We start from the raw sequence: 23,321 nt of genomic DNA on the forward strand, positions 1-23,321 counted from the left end.
TCAAGTGAATCTCTTGAGTAGTATAGGGGTTGTCAGAGTACAGTTAAGAGAGAAATCAGGACAGCAAGAAGGGGACATGAGTTAGCTTTGGCAGATAAGGATAAGGAGAACCCCAAGAGATTCTTTGCCAGGGTTGGAAAGGTTGAGCTAAAGGGAAAGGTTGAATAGACTGGGCCGATTTTCCCCAGAGTGTTGGAAGCTGAGGAGAGACCTGATAGAGGTTTATAAAATCATGAGGGCATGGATAGGGTAAAAGCATTTTCCACAGGGTGAGATGGCATAGGTTTTAGGTGAGAGAGGAAAGATTCAAAATGGATCTAAGGGGCAACGTTTTCACACAGAGGGTGGTATGTGCATGGAATGAGCTGCCACAGGACGTGGTGGAGGCTGGTACAATTACACCACTTGAAAGGCATTTGGATGGGTATATGAATAGGAAGGATTTAGAGGGATTTGGGCCACATGCTGGCAAATGGGGCTAGATTTATTTAGGATATCCGGTCAGCATGGACGAGTTGGACCGAAGTGTCTGTTTCCATGCTGTATATCTCTATGACTCTATGACTACAAGTATATTAATGGCAAGACTAACGACGGAGAGAATAAGGCACCTTAAAGATCAATCAGGCCATCTTTTTGTGTGTAACCACAGGAGATGGGTGATATCCTAAATGATATTTTGCATTAGTATTTACTGTAGAGAAAGACATGGAAGCTAGAGAACTTGGGGAAATAAATATTGGTTGCCTGAAAAGAGTCTACATAACTGAAGAGGCGCTGGAGGTCTTAAAATGCATAAAGGTAGGTAAATCCCCAAGACCTGATCAGGTCTATCCCTGGACAATGTGGGAAGCTAGGGAAAAAATTGTAGAGGCCCCCAGCAGAGATATTCATATCACTGACAGCCACGGTATGGTACCAGAAGACCGGAGGGAGCCCAATGTTGTGTCATTATTTAAGAAAGACTGTTTGGAACCACAGGCTGGTGAACCTGACTTCAATGGTGGGTAAGTTGTTGGAGGGGATTCTGAGAGACAGGATTAACATGCATTTGGAAAAGCAAGGACTGATTAGGGATAGTCAACATGGCATTGTGTGTGGACATTGTGTCTCACAAACTTGATTGAGTGTTTTGAAGAGGTGACCAAGAAGATTAACGATTGCAGAGCAGTAGTTGTTGTCTGCATGTACTATAGCAAGGCTTTTGAAAAGGTTCTGCATGGTAGACTGATTAGTAAGGTTAGATCACATAGGATTCAGGGAAAAGTAAACAATTGAATACAAAATTGGACCAGCAGCGTACTGCAAGAATTGGTGCTTGGTCTACAGTTGTTCGCCGTTTACATAAACGATTTGGATGAGAATAAAGGAGGTGTGGTTAGTCAGTTTGCAGATGACACCAAAATTGGTGGTATAGTGGACGGTGAAGAGGGTCATCTAAGAGTACAGTGGGATCTTGATCAACTTGGACAGTGGGCAAGGAACGACAGATGGACTTTAATTTAGATAAATGTGAGGTGTTGCATTTTGGTAAGACAAACCAGGGCAGGACTTATACACACAGCAATAATGGGAACTGCAGATGCTGGAGAATCCAAGATAACAAAGTGTGGAGCTGGATGAACACAGCAGGCCAAGCAGCGTCTCAGGATGAAGGATCTAGGCCCGAAACGTCAGCTTTTGTGCTCCTGAGATGCTGCTTGGCCTGCTGTGTTCATCCAGCTCCACACTTTGTTATCCAGGACTTATACATGGTCGGTGACCCCACCGATGACGTCACATCCACCACTGCCGGGCACACCACTTCCAGGACCACGTACGCGACCGCTGCTGCAGTCACCGCCTCCACTTCCAGAACCAACACTACACAAATCACCTTCACCGCTGCTGCTGCCGCCCACTCCGCTCCGCCCACAGCCGACGCCGACGGAACGCCGCCCACAGCTGACACCGATGGAACCCCGCCCACAGCCGACACCACTGATGGAACCCCGCCCACAGCCAACGCCGACGGAACCCCACCCACAGCCGACAGAACCCCGCCCACAACCTCCACAGCCAGCAACCCCAGAGAAGACAGCCACACTGAGCCCTGCCGCATCTTCACCATCCCCGCAGACCTCCCACCGACTGAGGATGAACAGTCAGTCCTAAGCAGAGGGCTCACCTTTGTCCCCCTCCACCCACACATCAATGAATACCAGTCACGTTTGGACATCGAGCAGTTTTTCCGTCACCTTTGCCTCCACGCTTACTTCTTTAACCGGGAGCCTAACCCTCCCTCGACTGACCCCTTCACCCACCTCCAACACAAGTCCTCTTCCTGGACACCACCCCCAGGCCTCCTACCCTCCCTTGACCTCTTCATCTCCAACTGCTGTCAAGACATCAACGGCCTCAACCTCTCCACCCTTCTCACCCACTCCAACCTCTCCCCTGCAGAATGGGCAGCCGTCCGCTCCAGCCCCAACCTCACCATCAAACCCACAGACAAGGGTGGCGCAGTGGTAGTATGGCGCACTGACCTCTACATCGCTGAGGCCAAACGCCAACTCTCTAACACCTCCTCCTATCGCCCCCTTGATCATGACTCCACCCCCGAGCACCAAACCATTATCTCCAACACCATCCATGACCTCATCACCTCAGGGGACCTCCCACCCACAGCCTCCAACCTCATTGATCCCCAACCCCGCACGGCCCATTTCTATCTCCTTCCCAAAATCCACAAACCTGCCTGCCCTGGTCGACCCATCGTCTCAGCCTGTTCCTGCCCCAACGAACTCATCTCCACCTATCTGGACTCCATTTTCTCCCCTTTGGTCCAGGAACACCCCACCTACGTCCAGGACACCACCCACACCCTCCACCTCCTCCAGGACTTCCAATTCCCTGGCCCCCAACACCTCATTTTCACCATGGACGTCCAGTCCCTATACACCTGTATTCCTCATGCAGATGGCCTCAAGGCCCTCCGCTTTTTCCTGTCCCGCAGGCCCGACCAATCCCCCTACACTGACACCCTCATCCGCCTAGCCGAACTCGTCCTCACCCTCAACAACTTCTCTTTCGATTCGTCCCACTTCCTACAGACAAAGGGGGTGGCCATGGGTACCCGCATGGGCTCAAGCTATGCCTGCCTCTTTGTAGGTTATGTGGAACAGTCCCTCTTACGCACCTACACAGGCCCCAAACTCCACCTCTTCCTCTGTTACATTGATGACTGTATCGGTGGTGCCTCTTGCTCCCCAGAGGAGCTCGAACAGTTCATCCACTTCATCAACACCTTCCACCGCAACCTCAAGTTCACCTGGGCCATCTCCAACACATCCCTCACATTCCTGGACCTCTCAGTCTCCATCTCAGGTAACCAGCTAGAAACTGATGTCCATTTCAAGCCCACTGACTCCCACCGCTACCTAGAATACACCTCCTCCCACCCACCCTCCTGCAAAAAATCCATCTCCTATTCCGAATTCCTCCCCCTCCGCCGCATCTGCTCCCAGGATGAGGCATTCCACTCCCGCACATCCCAGATGTCCACGTTCTTCAAGGACCGCAACTTTCCCCCCACAGTGGTCGAGAACGCCCTTGACGTCTCCCGCATTTCCCGCAACACATCCCTCACACCCCGCCCCGCCACAACCGCCCCCAGAGGATCCCCCTCATTCTCACATACTACCCCACCAACCTCCGGTTACAACGTATCATCCTCCTTCCGCCATCTACAATCCGACCCCACCACCCAAGCTATTTTTCCATCCCCACCCTTGTCTGCCTTCCGGAGAGACCACTCTCTCCGCGACTCCCTTGTCCGCTCCACACTCCCCTCCAACCCACCACACCCGGCACCTTCCCCTGCAACCACAGGAAGCGCTACACTTGCCCCCACACCTCCTCCCTCACCCCTATCCCAGGCCCCAAAATGACCGTCCATATCAAGCAGATGTTCACCTGCACATCTCCCAGTGTGGTACATTGTATCTATTGCACCCGGTGTGGCTTCCTCTACATTGGGGAAACCTCTTGGGGACCGCTTTGCAGAACACCACCGCTCAGTTCGCAACAATCAACTGCAACTCCCAGTCGCGAACCACTTCAACTACCCCTCCCATTCCTCAGACAACATGTCCATCATGGGCCTCCTGCAGTGCCACAATGATGCCACCCGAAGGTTGCAGGAACAGCAACTCATATTCCGCTTGGGAACCCTGCAGCCCAATGTGGACTTCACAAGCTTCAAAATCTCCCCTTCCCCCACTGCATCCCAAAACCAGCCCAGTTCTTCCCCTCCCCCCACTGCATCACAAAACCAGCCCAGCTCATCCCCTCCCCCCACTGCATCCCAAAACCAGCTCAGCCTGGCTCTGCTTCCCTAACCTGTTCTTCCTCTTACCCATCCCTTCCTCCCACCTCAAGCCACACCTCCATTTCCTACCTGCCACCTCATCCCGCCTCCTTGACCTGTCCATCTTCCCTGGACTGGCCTATCCCCTCCCTACCTCCTCACCTGTACTCTCCTCTCTACCTATCTTGTTTTCGCTCCATCTTTGGTCCGCCTCCCCCTCTCTCCCTATTTATTCCAGTTCCCTCTCCCCATCCCCCTCTCTGATGAAGGGTCTAGGCCCGAAAAGTCAGCTTTTGTGCTCCTGAGATGCTGCTTGGCCTGCTGTGTTCATCTAGTTCCACACTTTGTATCTTGGATTCTCCAGCATCTGCAGTTCCCATTATCACAGGACTTATACACTTAACTGTAGGGCCGTGGGGAGTGTTGTTAAACGGACAGACCTAGGAATGCAGGTACATAGTTCCTTGAACATACCATCGCACGTAGACAGGGTGGTCTCAAAGGCATTTAGCACTCTTAACCTCATTGGTTAGTCCACTGAAGACAAGAGTTGGGATGCCATCTAATGGCAGTACATGACATTGGTAAGGCCACATTTGGAGTACTGCATACAATTCTGGTTGCCCTGTTTTGGGAAGGATGTGATTAAACTGGAAAGGGTGCAAAAAAGATTTACAAGGATGTTACAGAGACTGGAGGGTTTGAGTTATAAGGAAAGGCTGGATAGGTTGAGACTTTTTTCTCTGGAGCATCAGAGGCTGAAAAATGACCTAATAGAGAATTGTAAAATCATGAGGGACATAGTCAAGGTGAATAGCCAAGGTATTTTCCCCAGGGTAGGGTAGTTCAAAATTTGAGGGCATATGTTTAAGGTAAGAGGACAAAGATTTAAAAGGGATCTGGGGGACAACTTCTTCACACAGAAGGTGATGCATTGTAAAGACAAGTACAATTGCAACATTTAGAAGATAATTTGGACAGGTACCTTTATTCAATCATGGGATGAGGACATCGCTGGTTAGACAGCATTTATTGCCCATCCCTAATTGGCCAGTGGGCAGTTGAGAGTCAACCACATTGCCGTGAGTCTGCAGTGACAAGTAGACTAGACTGGGTATGGATAGCAGAGATAGAAAGAACTGCTGATGCTGGAGTCAGAGATAACACGGTGTGGAGCTGGAGGAACACGGTGTGGAGCTGGAGGGACACAGTAGGCCAAGTTTTTGAAGTAGTTTCTGAAGAAGGATCCCCACCCAAAACATCAACTTTCCTGCTCCTCTGAAGCAATAAAGCTGGTGATCCAGCAGTAAACCAGAGTCTTTTGAGAGACATATAAATTAGACAAATTGCAGTGAAAAAAAATTGCCCAATAATAGTTCATACAGAATAATTTAAAAAGCACAAATTCCCTCAATGATGAATGTATATATAATACTACAACATTTTAAATTCCCACATCTAGGTACTCACGGCGGCAGGACAGGGAAAAGCAGTTTCTCTTGCTGTCAGCATATACTTTTCTTTGTTCATAGATTTGTCAATGTCAATATATACAGTTTAACACTGGCCAGCAGTTTTGTTGAATTTGCAAACTTTTCTCCTTTGTTGCTTCTGAGTTTTACACACTCACGGAAATTTGGGGAGGGAGGAAAACTTCACTAAACGAATGACAGAGTGCTCACTATTTGGAATGAGACACTTTTCTAAGGTCTTACCCCCATGCAGCACCCCACCTGCTCCCACCCCCATCATGGATACCACTGTGCTTAGTATTAATATCTGCTGGAAGATTCAGAACACATTTTGATTGAGTCGCAAATTTGCCAACAATAAATTAACATCTTCAGCCCCATGTGCTAATGTAACAACCATCTTTTAGGTATTATATATAGAAGAACGTGGCTTGACAACTATGTAGGAAATTCATCACAGCCAAGGTGTCCTCATTTAAACCTTAATCCAATAATGGACAAAAGAGCTGACTCCAGAAGGGAGGCGACAGTGACTGCCCTTCATATCAAGGGGACTTTGAAAATGAGACATTTGGAATTGTGGCAAGATCTCTGTATTGGTTGGAATTCTATCAAACATGAAGGGAGATGGTTGTGGAAACTGGAAATCAATAATGTCACCCCAAGACATCTGTGCAGGGGTTTCTCAGTACTGCATTGTCCTCTGCCCAACCATTTTTAGCTGCTTCAGTATTGATCTTCTTGTTATCTTAAACTCAGAAGTGGCAATGACATTTCTGAATTCCCCCTCTCCCATCTTCATGGGATAGAGGTGGGTGTAGGGATGGTGGCTTATCATTGACCGGTATTACTTGATGTGGCTTTTCTTTGATTTGATAGCTAAGATTATTTTTGCTTACATACGAGGCTTGCAACTAAACTTTGTGGCATGTCAGCCCCTGAGTGGAATTGTTATGTCAAATGGTGGCTTACTCTTAAAATTACCATTGAATGCAAGTATGGAGTGGCTGCATGCAGAGCTCCAACTCCTGATTTTTTTTAATGCCTAAATCCGAAGCAGAGATAGCATTAGCATATAAAGTTAAGGATAATCCAAAGAGATTCTACAAGTACATTAAGAGCATAAGGGTAACTAGAGAGAAGGTAGGGCCTTTTAAAGATCAAGGAGGTCTTTGTGTTGAGCTCCAGCAGATGGGAAAGATACTAAATGAATAACACAGGGATTGGTTCTGGGTTCTCTCTTGTTTGTCATTTATATAAATGATTTGGATGAGAACATAGAAGGCATAGTTAGTAAGTTTGTGGATGACACCAAAATTGGTGGCACAGTTGACAGTGAAGAAGGTTTTCTAAGATTACAAAGGGATCTTCATCAAGGGTCAATGGGCTGAAAAATGGTAGAATTCAATCTGAATAAATGCGATGTATTGTATTTTGGTACAACAAACAAGGGTAGGGTTTATACAATTAATTGTAGGCCTTAGATAGCGTTGTAGATCAGAGAGACCCAGGGTTGAGGGTACATAATTCTTTAAAGTTTGCGACACATATAGGGTGATAAAAATGAAATTTGGCACGCTTGCCTTCATTGCTCAATCCTTTGTGTACAGGAGTTGGGAAGTCATGTTGACGTTGTACTCTGGAATATTGTGTACAGTTCTGGTCGCCCGGTTATAGGGAAGATATTATCAAGCTGGAGAGGATTCAGAAAAGATTTACCAGGACGTTGCTTGGTATGGAATGTTTGAGCTATAAAGAAAGGCTGGATAGTCTGAAACGTTTTTCACTAGAGCATGGGAGGTTGAGAGGCGACCTTATAGAAGTTTATAAAATAATGAGGGGCATTGATAGAGTTAATGGCAGCTGTGTTTTCCCTAGGATAAGGAATTTCAAGACTAGGGAGCACATTTTTAAGATGAGAGATATGTAAAAAAGACATGAGGCAATTTTTTTACACGGAGGGTGGCTTGCGTGTGGGATGAACTTCCTGAGGAAATGGTGGATGCAGATACAATTACAATGTTTAAAAGACATTTGGATACATACATGAATTGGAAAGGTTTGGCAGGAGATGAGCCAGGAACAGACACATAGAACTAGTTTAATTTGGAGTTATGTTCGCCGTGGATTGGTTGGGCCGAAAGCTCTGTTTCTGCGATGTATGATTCTGTGACTCTGAAACTCACTCCCTTAACCTCCCCACTTCTTACATACTTGGCTAACTATACTTGTTATATACAGACATCAAAGTTGTACTCTTAAAATTGGGACACTAGAGGATGCAGAGAAGATTTGCAAGGATGATGGCAGAAAAATCTGTGTATATGTATTAAGAAAGGGCTGGTTCTCCTCTGTTGGAAAAAGCAGGTTGAGGGGCCTATCTGACAAGGGTTTTTAAAAGTTGTCAATTATTGGCCTGGGATATTTTTCTGCTTTAATTCTACATTCAGATATAGGTACAGTAATGAAAAGTTGGCATAGTACACAGGCTGGTGAAGAAGGCATTTGGCACACTTGCCTTCATTGGTTACTGATCACTGAGTATAGGAATTGGGATGTTATGTTGTGGCTGTACACAACATTAATTGGCCACTTTTACAATACTGTGTTCAATTCTGGTCTTCCTGCTGTAGAAAAGATTTTGTTAAACTTGAAAGGGTGCAGAAAGGTATTACAAGGATGTTGCCATGATTGGAGGTTTTAAGCTAAAAGGAGAAGCTGGATAGGCTGGGGCTTTTCTCCCTGGAGCGTCAGAAGCTGAGCGGTGATCTTATAGAGGTTTATAAAATCTTGAGGGGCATGGACAGGGTGAATAGCCAAGGTCTTTTTTTCCCAGAGTATAGGAGTCCAAAACTGGATAGCATAGGTTTAAGGTCAAAGGGGAAAGATTTAAAAGGGACCTGAGGAGCAATGTTTTTAAGCAAAGGGTGTTGCATGTATGGAACGAGCTGCCAGAGTAAGTGGTGGAGGCTGGTACAATTACAACATTTAAAAGGCATCCGGATGGGTGTAAATGGGTATGGGCCTAATCTGGGAAATGGGACTAATTCAGTTTATGACATCTGGTCAGCATGGACAATTTGGACTGTAGGGTCTATTTCCGTGCTGTCTCATTCTGAGTCTATATGGCAGTGTTTGATTAGCATGTTTTAGCTTTGCATTTCCAGAAATAATATTTTATATATAACAGTGAAATGCCTTTCAGTCATATATTCACAGGTTAAAGTACAATTGGAGTTGAGTTGGTTAGCTCAGTTGGCTGTATGTCTAGTCTGCGATGCATAATGACACAAACAATATGAGTTTAATTCCCGTATTAGCTGAGGTTATTATGAAGGTCCCTCCTTCTCAATCTTTCCCTTCACCTCAGGTGTGGTCACTCTCGGGTTGAACCACCACTGGTCATCTCTATCTAATCAGAGAGTGGAACTTTGCCAACTTTACTCACTGTTACATTGGGGTGATCTTTGATTGCATTTCGCAAGTTGGCTTTATTTATAAAAAACTGTATCTTTTTCAACCTCTTTCCAGTAGCACCGTACCATCTTTGAGTTTTTCAACCTGCTTCTCCATTTGAAATACGCTTTAGAAATGAAATTTATTCCAACTACCAGCAACAAACTGTGGAAATTGTTTATAGCAACAAAATGATGAACCAACCTCGCCAAGTCTCCAAGGTTGCACTTCCCAAACACATGATTTCTAGATCATGAAGGGCTAGGACGCAGGTGGAATTTGAACTCAATAAAATATCTCGAATTAAGAATCTAATGATGACCATGAATCCATTGTTGATTGTTGGAAAAACCCATCTGGTTCACTAATGTCCTTTAGGAAAAGAAACTGCTATCCTGGTCCTCCTACATGTGACTCCAGACTCAAAGCAATGTGGTTGACTCTGAACTGCTCTCTGGGCAATTAGGGTTGGGCAATAAATGTTGCCTAGCCAGTGATGCCCTTATCCTGTTAATGAAATTTTTTGAAAAATGGAAATACCAACAAAAGAAAATTCTCATCCAAGTCACAAGTCATTTTGACTTAGAGCTATATCACTGTTCCTGAATTGCTGTCAGGTTGAAATCCTGGAACTGTACTGAACAACATTGCAGCTGTACCTTCACCACTTGCAACAGTTTAAAGATGGTGGTTCACAACCATGCTCTTGAAGGTGATTAGGGACTGGCAATGACAAGCTGTATGTTGAAAACATTTCCCCTTGTAGGAGGGATTCAAACAATGGAATGCAGTTTCAAACTAAGGGGTTTCCCATTTAAGACAGAGAAAAAGAGAAATGTTTTCTCTTTGATAGTCATTCATTTGCCCCAGAGAGGGTGGATGTGGGTTCACTGATTATTTTTAAGGCTGAGGTATTATTGAGGAACAGAGTCAGAGTATAGGAGCTAGACAGGCAAGTAGAGTCTGCAATCAGATCTTGATCTACTAAAATAGTGCGGCAAGCTTGAGAGACTACTCCTGCTTCTAATTTTAATATGCAGTATTTAAGACTGTGAATTTAAAGTCTACAATTGAATTGTGATTCATTGTGCAGAGTGCACTCGCTTGCTTATACTCTCCAGATGTTTGAAGAATAAGGGTCGATCTCTTCCAAGATTGGCTCTAACAGATTAGGCACTAAGAGGCTGTTTTCCTCGTATGGGAAATCTAAAAACGTGAGGCATTATTTTAGAATAAAGAAATCAAAATCTTGGACTGAGATTAGCTATTTTTTTCCACTCAAATGGCCGCAAATCATTAGAATTCTACACTGTAGAGAGAGATTTGGCTGGTTTGTTCAGTATACGTGAAATTGATGCGTTTATGGATTGGAGGCGAATCGAAAGACATTCAGAAACAAATAATAGAAACTGCTGGAGAAAGAGTCAGCACGACTGGCGACATCTGTGGAGAGAAATCAGAGTTTAACGTTTCGAATCCAGTGACTCCTCTTCAAAACAGATATTCGGATATTTATGTCTAAAAGTACAGTTGACATGGTTCAGCCTTGGAAGGCGTTGAACAGCTTCAGTCACATGGGATCCAGTAGCACAATTCCCATTTCTCGTGTTTTGACAAATTATTTTTTTTCCCTTTCTCTCCGCTTCAATTCCATCATGCAATTCTGAAATACGATAACAAAGTGTGAAGCTGGATGAACACAGCAGGCCAAGCAGCATCTCAGGAGCACAAAAGCTTACGTTTCGGCCTAGACCCTTCATCAGGCAATTCTGAAATCCGGTGATAATGGGAACTGCAGATGCTGGAGAATTCCAAGATAATAAAATGTGAGGCTGGATGAACACAGCAGGCCAAGCAGCATCTCAGGAGCACAAAAGCTGACGTTTCGGGCCTAGACCCTTCATCAGAGAGGAAATCCGGAAATCTGAAAAATCCGATTCTCGTTCTTTGGTTTCCATGATAACCAGTTCACCCAACTTCCTGTGTTACATATTAACCCGCACGGGACAGAGGAATACGATAGTTGGGGGATGGTTTTAATAGTGACTCCGCTGTTTTCTGGTCGTTCCGTCGGTTGTTGTGGAGTTCGCGCTTTGGTGAAGTTTCATTTCTTGGTGTTTTTCCTCTGGTGAAAATCGATGGAGAAACTGCGCAGAGTTTTGAGCGGCCAGGACGATGAGGAACAAGGTCTCACGGCGCAGGTGAACTTTTAGCCGCGGCATTTACACCGGCTTGCGCGGGAACTCATGTCGCAGTAGCATTGTCTTCCTCACCTTAATCGCTCTTCCGTCCAGTAACTTCCCATTCCAACACCCAAACTAATCCCTCACAACCCCCTCTCCCCTCACAGCCCCCATCCTCGCGCCCCCCCAACAGCCCCCATCCTCGCCCCCCCCCCAACAGCCCCCATCCTCGCCCCCCCCCAACAGCCCCCATCCTCGCCCCCCCCCCAACAGCCCCCATCCTCGCCCCCCCCAACAGCCCCCATCCTCGCCCCCCCAACAGCCCCCATCCTCGCCCCCCCCCATCCTCGCCCCCCCCATCCTCGCCCCCCCCATCCTCGCCCCCCCCGCCCCCCCCCCCATCCTCGCCCCCCCCGCCCCCCCCCCCCAACAGCCCCCATCCTCGTGCCCCCCCCCCAACAGCCCCCATCCTCGCGCCCCCCCCCCAACAGCCCCCATCCTCGCCCCCCCCCCCAACAGCCCCCATCCTCGCCCCCCCCATCCTCGCCCCCCCCATCCTCGCCCCCCCCATCCTCGCCCCCCCCCATCCTCGCCCCCCCCATCCTCGCCCCCCCCATCCTCGCCCCCCCCCATCCTCGCCCCCCCCATCCTCGCCCCCCCCATCCTCGCCCCCCCCATCCTCGCCCCCCCCATCCTCGCCCCCCCCATCCTCGCCCCCCCCATCCTCGCCCCCCCCATCCTCGCCCCCCCCATCCTCGCCCCCCCCATCCTCGCCCCCCCCATCCTCGCCCCCCCCATCCTCGCCCCCCCCCCCAACAGCCCCCATCCTCGCCCCCCCCCCAACAGCCCCCATCCTCGCCCCCCCCCCCAACAGCCCCCATCCTCGCCCCCCCCCCCCAACAGCCCCCATCCTCTGCACCACCGCGCCACCTCCCCACTCCGCTCAACTACTTCCGCCCCATCTTCTTCCCCTTCACCACCTCTTCCATTTGTTTTTAATCTGTTTTTCTAATCAGCCTGTGCAGGTATGGTACACAACTCTGGAGCAGGTGGGACTTGAACCCATCTTCTTTGTCGCTCTCCCCCCCGCCCCACCAAATGTAAACCGCCAATAATAATTCTCAGCAGCCTCGGAACTGTCCTATGCTGGGACATCCCTGAAATATTTGACTAGTCAAATATGAAATTACTGTTGACGTGGAGAGTTTTATGCTTCATGTTTCAGCAGACATCATTTACTCAAACCTACTGTCTTTGACTAATTCTCAAAATGGAGTAAAGAAGAATTGGTTTAGCTATATTTCAGAGATAGTAGGAACTGCAGATGCTGGAGCAGCATCGGAGAAGGAAAGCTTTCCTGCTCCTCTGCTGCTTGGCCTGCTGTGTTCATCCAGCTCTACACCTTGTTATCTCTTGGTTTAACTCTACTGTTTCTTATGTCCAGTAGCTTTATGAAATCCATTTACCCCATTAAAACCCTGCCTAGTTTGCTCAATAAGCTGCGAATTGTGGAAGGAAGCAAGTGATCTGCTTTGAGACTTCTGCTGTTGAGTTGGTTGCAAGGAAGCACACATAATTAACAGCTAAATGACTGTACTTTCAGTTTTACCCTTCATGCTTTCTTGCAAGACGGGGTGCAAAACCATATAATCTACAGTCCTAGCTTGCAAAATACCTAACTTAGATATACCCACGAATTTTGCTGATTGTCTTTTCATCTTCAGTCGTGTATTTTGCATTGCTTAATTAGAAACTTGTTATTGAACTGTTTTGGAAATCTTAAAACTATAAGAAATTGGGACAGAAATAGGCCATTCAACCCATTGTGCCCATTTCACCCTTCAGTAGGATCATGGCCGACCTGATAGCCCTCATGTCCAATTTCATGTCTTTTCTCTGGAATCATTGATTCCCCTACTGATCAAAAATCTATCCCTCAGCCTTAAATATAACAAGGACTCTGCCCCCCTCCCCCCACAGCTGTCTGTGGCAAAGAGTTCCAAAGACACTCAGCCATTTAAGAGAAGAAAGTCCTTCTCATCTTGTTTGTTAATTGTATCCATTTATTCTGAGGCTGTGTCCTCTGGTATTAGGTTGTTTCCCCTCATGGGTCCTCCTGTCAGCATTTACCCTGTCAAGCCATCGTGCCACCGTGCTGCCCTACTTGGCATTTGATTTGTCAAAGCCTGTTGTGACAAACAATCTATGACTTCTATAAATTTATGATAATTACTTGGAACCACACTGGTACTCATGACAGAAAACAGTTTTGTCTCAGGATTTTCAATGTCTCTCGTTCTTGGCGACTAAAATTGGCTGCACTTTTCAAGTTGGCATCTAATAAGACTACTATAAGTTTTTCTCACTATCTCCTTTAACATTGCCTATTACATTACATAGTTTAAATAGTTATGTTTTCTTATTTCTGCTTTGCATCAATCAGACATTGAATCAACTCTTAAAGACAATTAAGTCCAGTTCAGGACTTAAGATAAAAATCATCATTCTGTTAACATTCCACAGGTTATTACCTAGCATTTTCTGGCTTTTACTACAAATTTCTGGTGTTCAGCCAGTTTTGCCTTTGTTTCTCCAGAGTCAGTATTCATGTCTTTGTTAGCTAGTTCTGCATCATTATTGGAACATGCAAGACGCACTGGTCTGTTGTGTTCGTTACTGTGTATTGGTGTGTTAAACTTCATCTGCTGTTTTTCGGCTCACTTGACTATATTATAAGATCATTACTTCTGATCTGTGCCTAACAATTCCATTTTAAAACTGTCTGTAAATTGAACTTAGTTTTGCAGCTTGAACCCAGCCTGTTTATGTAAATTTAGAGACAGCTGTATGTTTTGAAGACATGTATCTAGTACCTTGTAAATGCTTAAGCTTACATGTCATGATGTAATTTAATTTTAAACATTCAGACTCAGGAAATGAATCTTCATTGTACTGTCCTAGTGTCTCCAGTCATTCTGTATGTATGTGTTTGCATTGTTGGTATGGTAGGGATATCCTGGATTTTTATTTGGAAGGAGCATATCACATTTTCATATGCTACTTGATTGCAGAAGAAGATATTTCATAGCATTGTTAACTTTAACCATATTAAATAACATAGTTTACTACTTTGTGGACAACACATGGACCAATTTAACTGGCTATTTAGTTTTAAATTGCCTCCCTCAAACTTGCATGCATGAGGGAGCTCAAATGAACCTGGTTTGCTGTGAGATGATTTTAAAGACGACTGAATAAGCTGAACAAGTGATAATGGGAACTGCAGATGCTGGAGAATCCAAGATAACAAAGTGTGGAGCTGGATGAACACAGCAGGCCAAGCAGCATCTCGGAAGCACAAAAGCTGACGTTTCGGGCCTAGCTCTCTGAAGGGTCTAGGCCTGAAACGGCAGCTTTTGTGCTCCTGAGATGCTGCTTGGCCTGCTGTGTTCATCCAGCTCCACACTTTGTTCAGCTTATTCAAGATAACAATCTGTTTTTCAGTGCCGTATCGGATTTGAAATATTAACTGTTTCTGCCTCCACTGAAGAGGTATTTGATAATTAAATTAATATATCTGTGAGTACAACAGTACTGTTCATTTCAATAAAAAGTACAGCCAGCTGTTTAATCCTTGAAAATAAAAATGCTGGAGAAAGTTGGGTCTGTGGAGAGAGAAATGGTTAACGTTTCAAATCTGATACAGCTGTGAAGAACAGATTGTTCAGCTGATTTTTAAAATTATGTCGCACAGCAAACCAGATTCATTTGAGCACCCTCATTGACATATTAATGTCACAGAACATTGTGGCATGGTGAATGGTTGCAATGTAGGAACATGCTATTTGGCCCATGGTGTATATGCTGGCTCCCTTCTGAGCAGTATTCCCCTAGCACCATCTTCCATCATTTCCATTTAGTCCTGCAGAATTTTCCTGTTCTGATAATTATATAATTCTCTTTCGAGGTTGCAGTTGAAATGGCTTCCTTCACACTCTGAACGAGTACATTTCAGATCCAGACCTCTCACTGCTTTTAATGCCAGTCTCTCTTAAATTGATCAAAAATCAGAAGATATCATCGCACCAAAAGGAACAGTTTCTCACTTGTATTGTGCCCTATCCTGACATAAATAGAAAACTGCCAAACAAGGCCTTTACAGTGAAATTGAGGGAAAAGTCAGTCTTCTAGAAATTAGTCTGTAATCTGTCAGGAAAGATTTGTTACTAAAATGCTTTAAAGATGAAAGTAGTTCATTCTGTATGAGTAAAAGACACGTCATAGCTAGATTGTACAAATCCTAATCAACCACTGAAATGTCTTATTAAAAACTTAAAATAAAAATCCATTTTCCATTGCTAGGTATGTTTAAAAGTACAGCCATATGTTCTAACATGCAACCCTCTCTCTCACAGTACGTGTCCACCCACTCCCTCAGCTGCTTTTCCTTGTCACTGTTGCTTTTCTTCAGTGTGGGAAACACAACAACCAGTTCTCTCAATATGGTATTTTGTTGTGTGCGGTTATACAAGTGTCAGGTTATCTAGCTTTAATTGTTGTTTGAAGGATAAATGTTGGCTGGAAGAATATCCCTGCTCTACAAATATTACTATGTTTAGAAACCCCACTTGCCACATGTGACCTACACGCTCGTAGACAATGCTCTGACAGGATGAGTCAATTAAAAGCAAAATCCCGTAGATGCTGGAATAAAATAAAACTAAATTGCTGGCGATGTCATCAGGTCTGGCAGCACCTGTGGAAAGAGAAACAGATGCCACCGAAACTGCTGGATTTCTCCATTTTGTTTTTCTTTCAGTTGTGTTGAGGTGAGCTATCAAAGTTCTGTGTCCAGTAGTGCAAGTGACCTTTATTCAGAGTTTTACCACACAGGTGGAAGAGGCCAGAGATGAGTCTGAATCTGGCTTTCACGTGGGGCCCAGTTGCCCTCTTAAATGTGACTTAGACTGGAGGAAAGGTCTGTGACACTCTGGCTTTTCTATCTGAATACAGTATTTTTATGCATTTTATGTTACAATAATTACATGCACTTTCAATGTCACTGTTCCATCCCCGTAATCTATACATCCAAGCCTACAAAACGCCCGATCAATAATGGATGGTCCTAGGTTCCCTAGATGTTTACTAGACAACATTGTCATCAGTCCTTGGGAATCCTACGATGTATCTCATTAATTTACATTCTAGTGTTAACAGTTGTACTGTATCTGAGATATTTGCCAAACTTGCTTATCTCTAAAGACTGTTTTGAATTGTTATTCATTGTCTTTCTTGATATCCTTATCAAATTCTGTTGCTCGTCTTATATTTCCTACTTACCCTAATCACAGGAAATGCAACAAGATGCTGATTCCTACTAATTGCTATATAATTCATAATATAAAGTTAGTTATGTGTAAAGTTATAAAGTTGCACCTAATGTTAGAATTCTTTAGCCAGTACGTTTGTGAGCAGTTTCTGTTGCACCTGTCTTTGAAAGGTGTGACAGAAACTGCTCCCAACTTCAACTTGGAAGATCAAGTAAACACTGCCCCTCTATTTTGCAACTGCAACTATAACTCCTCTTCACATGCTATTTGTAAGTGTGTTTTAACACAAGATTGTTTCTAAGATTAAAATTACTGATCCGTCTCTAAATATTTCCACACTGTCTTTACTTAAGGTAACATTTATTCAAATTCCATTCATAAGAGGTGCAACACAGAGGTGACTTAAGAGATAGTTCTTTGACTCTGGTGATCACAGCTTGCTAATGTTCAAATCTGGATGGGTACACTCAAGAACATTCAGTCCCATTAATACACTACAGGAGAGTTGAAACTAGCTTAGGGGCAGCACGGAGGCTCAGTGGTTAGCATTGCTGCCTCGCAGCACCAGGGATCTGGGTTTGATTCCAATCTCAGGCGACTGTCTGTGTGGAGTTTGCACATTCTCCTCGTGTCTGTGTGGATTTCCTCTGGGTGCTCTGGTTTCCTCCCACAGTCCAAAGATGTGCAGAGTAAGTGATTGATCATGCTAAATTGCCCATAGTGTTCAGGAATGTTTAGGTTAGGTGGGATAGACATGGGAAATGCAGGGATAGGGGATGGGTCTGAATGGGATGCTCTTTGGAGGGCTGGTATGGACTTGTTGGGCTGAATGGCCTGTTTCCACACTGTAGGGATTCTAAGTGTGAAACTCAATTACTTTCAATTACAAAACTCAGTTACAATTACTGTTCAATAAGCTTGTTTGAACTTATCAGGTTTTACAAGTTATAATTTTGTTCTCCTTTTACCTTCAGAGATAATGGGAAATGCAGATGCTGGACAATCCGAGATAACAAAATGTGGAGCTGGATGAGCACAGCAGGCCAAGCTGCTTGGCCTGCTGTGTTCATCCAGCTCCACGCTCCTTTTACCTTTCCTTTTGTCTGTTATTATGGAATCATACTTGTCATTTAATTCCAGTTAAACTACAAACTTCAGGCTGTCTTTTCCCAGATATCTCTTATCAGACTGCCCCTTACAGACATCTGCAGCTGTGGATTTGTACAGAACTCCTTGTATACTAATTTGTAAGATTCTTTGTTCTGCCTGGACCCTATTACCTTGGGTTTGTCATATTCTCAGAGCTACCACTATTCTGACTTACAATTTCACATTAATTCAGAACTCAGCAAGCTAATTCTGTTACTGCAGCTGGAAATCCTGTCTGCCGTATGCCAACTAAAAATCCAGAGGTAGCCGCCTTGTGCCACCTTTGGCCATGGGCTGCCCCAACAAGTTGTAATCTGTACTTTTCAGTTAAACTTGTAGATTAACTTTATCCGAAAGTAATATCCAGTTAGGATCTCAAGCATTTTTCTTTGCAGCGTATCTAGTCTAAAGTGATTGAATTTATTTGTGCAGTACACATTGTTTTGAAATTGGGAATGGTTTTATACCTGAGTGAGTGAAATTGAAGAAATGCTGGTTTGACATGGTCAAATATCGTTGTTTTTACACAAGTTTGAGTTTTATTCTATTTGATAATGAGATAATTGTCTTCTTTTATTTTCTGTATTTTTAATTATAGCGTATGAATAAAGCCTGTTTTGTTTCAAGCCTGGTAGTTTGAGCAATGAAATTGAATCTGGAACTCAACACTTACACTTTCTTCAAAAATAAGAAAAAGTTAGGTTCTAGACTATCTTAATGTTTTGAGGGGATTTGGTTTGGTCCGTAACACAGAAGTAGACGCACTTTAGCCAAACAGGTAAAGAGGCACTTCCTTTTGTGAAGGTGAATATGAGGTGACCGGAACATAGAATAATTGCAATTCAGGCTTTTTTTTTTGTTATGGCACCCCATGAGAGCAACTCAGCAAGTCAAACTTGACCACGTTAAAATCCTCTAGGTACTTTTCCAATTTCCTTTTGAGAGCCTCAACTGAAAGTTTTCTGTACAGTATCAGGCGTGTTTCTGCATCTTGCTATTGGCTCTTTTAAAAATCAACAATTAATTGGTGCCTCTGGTTCCTGTTCCTTTTGCCAAAGGAAATGTTTTCTCTCTGTTCTCTCAGTCCCTTTTGATTTTTAATGCCATTTTGAAATCACCCCTAACTTTCTGTTAAAGGAGAATACTCCCAGCTTCTCCAGTCATTTATTTAGACCTTTATTCTTGGAATTGTTTTCATAAGCCTTTTCTGCATGGTTGCTAATGCCATCATGTCCTTCCTAAAGTGCAGTGCCTAGAATCAAACACAATGCTCCACTTGAGTCCAAACCTTTGTTTAATAAAGGCTCATCACAACTCTCTCACTTTTGATTTCTCGCTTTAATAATCTAGATCTCATCTGAAATCCAAATCAATAGTATGTATTAAGATAAGCTATGATCCTAGTTGTGACACCTGGGGAACCCCACCATTAATCTATTTCCAGATTTAAAAATCTACCCAGATAATAAAATGTGAGGCTGGATGAACACAGCAGGCCAAGCAGCATCTCAGGAGCACAAAAGCTGACGATTCGGGCCTAGACCCTTCATCAGAGAGGGGGATGGGGAGAGGGAACTGGAATAAATAGGGAGAGAGGGGGAGGCGGACTGAAGATGGAGAGTAAAGAAGATAGGTGGAGAGAGTATAGGTAGGGAGGGGATAGGTCAGTCCAGGGAAGACGGACAGGTCAAGGAGGTGGGATGAGGTTAGTAGTTAGATGGGGGTGCGGCTTGGGGTGGGAGGAAGGGATGGGTGAGAGGAAGAACCGGTTAGGGAGGCAGAGACAGGTTGGACTGGTTTTGGGATCCCAAAACCAGTCCAACCTGTCTCTGCCTCCCTAACCGGTTCTTCCTCTCACCCATCCCTTCCTCCCACCCCAAGCCGCACCCCCATCTACCTACTAACCTCATCCCACCTCCTTGACCTGTCCGTCTTCCCTGGACTGACCTATCCCCTCCCTACCTCCCCACCTATACTCTCTCCACCTATCTTCTTTACTCTCCATCTTCGGTCCGCCTCCCCCTCTCTCCCTATTTATTCCAGTTCCCTCTCCCCATCCCCCTGTCTGATGAAGGGTCTAGGCCCGAAATGTCAGCTTTTGTGCTCCTGAGATGCTGCTTGGCCTGCTGTGTTCATCCAGCCTCACATTTTATTATCTTGGCGTTCTCCAGCATCTGCAGTTCCCATTATCTTTAAAAAAATCTACCCTTCTGCATTGTTTCTGTCACACCTACTACTACTAGTACTACCCCTTTTTTCCTGTTTGAACATTCAAGTTAGAATGATGCAGTTGTGAAAGTCTGTATCAACCTCTCGACTGGATTGAAGGAAGTGGATTTAGTCTGTCCAGGTGGTGTAATTATACCTCTTATTTGCTCAGGTAGTAAGGACTTGGCAGTTGTGCTAGAGTTCACAAAGGACACCAACTAAACTCCAAGAAAAGAGAGTTTTCCTTTTCATCTTCCTATGAAACTGGTTCTTGAGATTAATAGAGAATGCTAACGGTTGTTACAGCATATCTACCTCAAATAGTATTACTACAATTTTAATGTAACTTTTCTTAAAGCAGGAAATGTTTCTCAATTGCAATGAAAACCTCCAATCTTTAGTTCTAGCTCCACAATATGCTGATACATGAGTATGTCACAAATATAAAGTATTTGCATTTTTTTCTGTTTAAAATTAAATTAATTTTGTTACTGGGGGAAAAAAACGCTCTAGAACTTTATAAGTTTAAATCATAAGCATTGAACACTTTTTTGTTTGTGTTCTACTTAGGTGGTCCATAAACTGTCTAGGACAATTATCATTGCCTCACGTTTGTTTTTGCAAAAATACGGAGATGACACACAAGCAAAAACTTCGAAGCATTGTGTTTCAGAAGAGATTTACAATTGTTAACAAAACCAGAGAACCTCACGAAGGTTAAGAAAGGATTTATGGAAGGAAGTTGAAATAGTAAAATTGAGATGATGCAATACAAACACCAATAATTGAGCAAAATGAAATGCAGTTACACAAGAGGCTGGAGTCAGGAATGTATTAGCCTAGAAGTTAGGTAGGATTGGTTGCTGCAAGGCCACAAAAGCATTTTAAAGACAAAAGCAGTCATTCTGTATTGTCACCGGGTATTCTGAACCAGTGTAGTTCAGTGAGGCTGGGCGTGATGAGCTAGTAAAGCTGGGAGCAAGCCAAATGTGGCAATTGAGTATTGTAGGGAATGAAAGAAGAAAAGCCAGGAAAGAGTATATTAGAGAATTCCTGCCTTATGGTGTTTTGGATCAATACAGGAATGTTAGTAAATTTGTTTTAGTACAGTTTGTGCCTTGATTTAAAATTCTAATCATTGTTTTCAATTCCTTCAAGCCTCTTCCCCTCCCTATCTCTCTAACTCTTATCTAGTCCCACATCTCTCCAAATCTGGCCTCTTGCACATCCTTGAAGTTTTGAACTACTGCATTAATGGCCAATCAGCTATCTGTGCCCTAAACTGCACTCTGTGTATTTACTAAACCTCTGCACTCTCCTCCTTTTAAGATGCACTTATGATCTACCTCTTTTGTGCTTTTTTTATCGCTCATCTTAATATCTCCATAAGTGGCTTCGTATCACATAAGTTTGATAACATTCTTGTCAGGCATCTTAGAACATTTTGCAATATGACGGTGCAACTTATTATAGTCTTCTAAGTTCTCAATTCAATCTTTCTGCTTTATTTTTAGATAACGTGCTGTGGCATACTTGGCTATAAACTGCTAGCTTGACCAAAAATTCAGTTTGGCATTGAAGTAATGCTGCATTGTCACAGACATTGGACCAGATTTTACTTTAGAATAGCACGTAACAACTTCTTCCAATAGTTAAGACTAATTTTAGGCTTTAACATTTTGTGTTTGGCAAGCTACTGAAGGTGTGAATTGATAAAGCTGCAAGGGGATCTGGGAGTGAGGGGTCAAGCGGATATTTCCTCAACGAATCAGATTGGAATGTCAAATTAATAGAGCTGAGAAGCAAGAGCATGTATAGAGGAATTCAGTTTCACATCTGGTACAGAAATAAGAGTTTTGTTTTATGCCTTTAATTCAAAAGTATTTTCTGTCTCCAGAGATAGAAACATAAATGAAATTTCACCATTGATTTTTGTTAGAGGAGTTGACTAGCAGTAATGAATATTTTTCATTTCATTAAACAACTACTAAGCCTGCAAATAGAAGACTTAACTTTCTTTGGTGAGTTTAATTATACTATGGAGACACAAAAACTTCAAGCCTTTTGTTGCATTTGTAAGGTTGAGATAGAAGAAGATGACTTTCTCACATACCGTGGAAATTAGCTAACAGCAAAAAAAACTGCAGATGCTGAGAAACTCAGCAAGTCCAGCAAGAAACAGTTACTGTTTGAAGTCCAGTATGACTCTTTGAACACAGAGAAGCAAAGTCATAGTGAACATAATGTTAACATTGTTTCTCTCTGTGCCAGATCTGTGTTTTGCCACACCTTGTTTAAATGTAAAACCAGCTAGCAACTTTTCACTTGTTCCTCGGCATCTGCCCTTGCCTGAAGATCAATCATTGTGGATAGAGACCATTTGTGCTATTAGGCTTACTGTTATTTAGGGAGCAAAATCTGGCTTAAAATTCTTATCTCAAAGATAAAAGTTGAGAATTCATATCTGTTTTGCTAATTGTTAATGATTCTATAGTACTCTTAGCCTGCTCTGTGTTCTCTTGCTGACGCTATTATATCTAATATTAGTAATGCAAAAGGGCTAATTAACAATCTTGTTGTAGAAGAACTTTATTAGGAATGAGTCATCACAATATGATAGGATTTTACATTATGGTTGAAAGTGATGTAGTTCATTCTGAATCAAGGGTGTTAATTTCTCTTATTCAAAAGTATGAAGGCATGAGGCACAAATTAGTTGAGGTAGATTGAGGAAATATAATAGAACAAGTGTCATTTGGGGGGATGCAACATAAGGATCCAAGATTATTTTCATAGAATCCCTGTAATGCAGATAAAGGCCATTCAGTCCATTGAGTCTGCACTGACCCTCCAAAAGGCATCTCACCTTGACCACTGTGCCAATGTGTCACATCCAACTCCAATTTGTGAACTTTTGCAATTCTGTACCATTGAGAGCTTTGAACGTTCAGCTTTTGAATATGTTTGAAGTACGGATTGATTGATTTCTGATTACCAGTGGCATTATCAGGATGGAGTGAGTATAAGAATTGAAATTGTTCAATCAGCCAAGATTGAGCCTTCACCACCATTCAATACAATGGGCTGAATGTCTACTCATTTTTGTTTTCTATGTAAATTTTGAGTTTGTTTGTTAACTTTTTTGTATGGCACCTTATCGAATCCCTTTTGGAAT

The 23,321-nt window shown here is 43.7% G+C and overlaps 2 protein-coding genes across 2 annotated transcripts in view; one reads left to right on the plus strand and one right to left on the minus strand.

The window, feature by feature from the left end:
* The window catches only part of si:zfos-1056e6.1 (uncharacterized protein LOC107988029 homolog), a 130,814-nt gene extending 119,337 nt beyond the window's left edge, over nt 1-11,477 (minus strand). The window contains exon 1 of the mRNA XM_048535618.2: nt 9,481-11,477. The gene's annotated coding sequence lies outside the window, so the exon portion shown is untranslated. The remainder of the gene's footprint in view (nt 1-9,480) is intronic.
* Nucleotides 11,097-23,321, plus strand: part of sft2d1 (SFT2 domain containing 1) — a 59,234-nt gene continuing 47,009 nt past the window's right edge. The window contains exon 1 of the mRNA XM_048536703.2: nt 11,097-11,477. Within this exon, the coding sequence (XP_048392660.1) occupies nt 11,415-11,477 (63 nt within the window). The 5' untranslated portion in view covers nt 11,097-11,414. The remainder of the gene's footprint in view (nt 11,478-23,321) is intronic.

This window comes from Stegostoma tigrinum, chromosome 9 (assembly GCF_030684315.1).
Source record: "Stegostoma tigrinum isolate sSteTig4 chromosome 9, sSteTig4.hap1, whole genome shotgun sequence".
Classification (NCBI taxonomy): domain Eukaryota; kingdom Metazoa; phylum Chordata; class Chondrichthyes; order Orectolobiformes; family Stegostomatidae; genus Stegostoma; species Stegostoma tigrinum.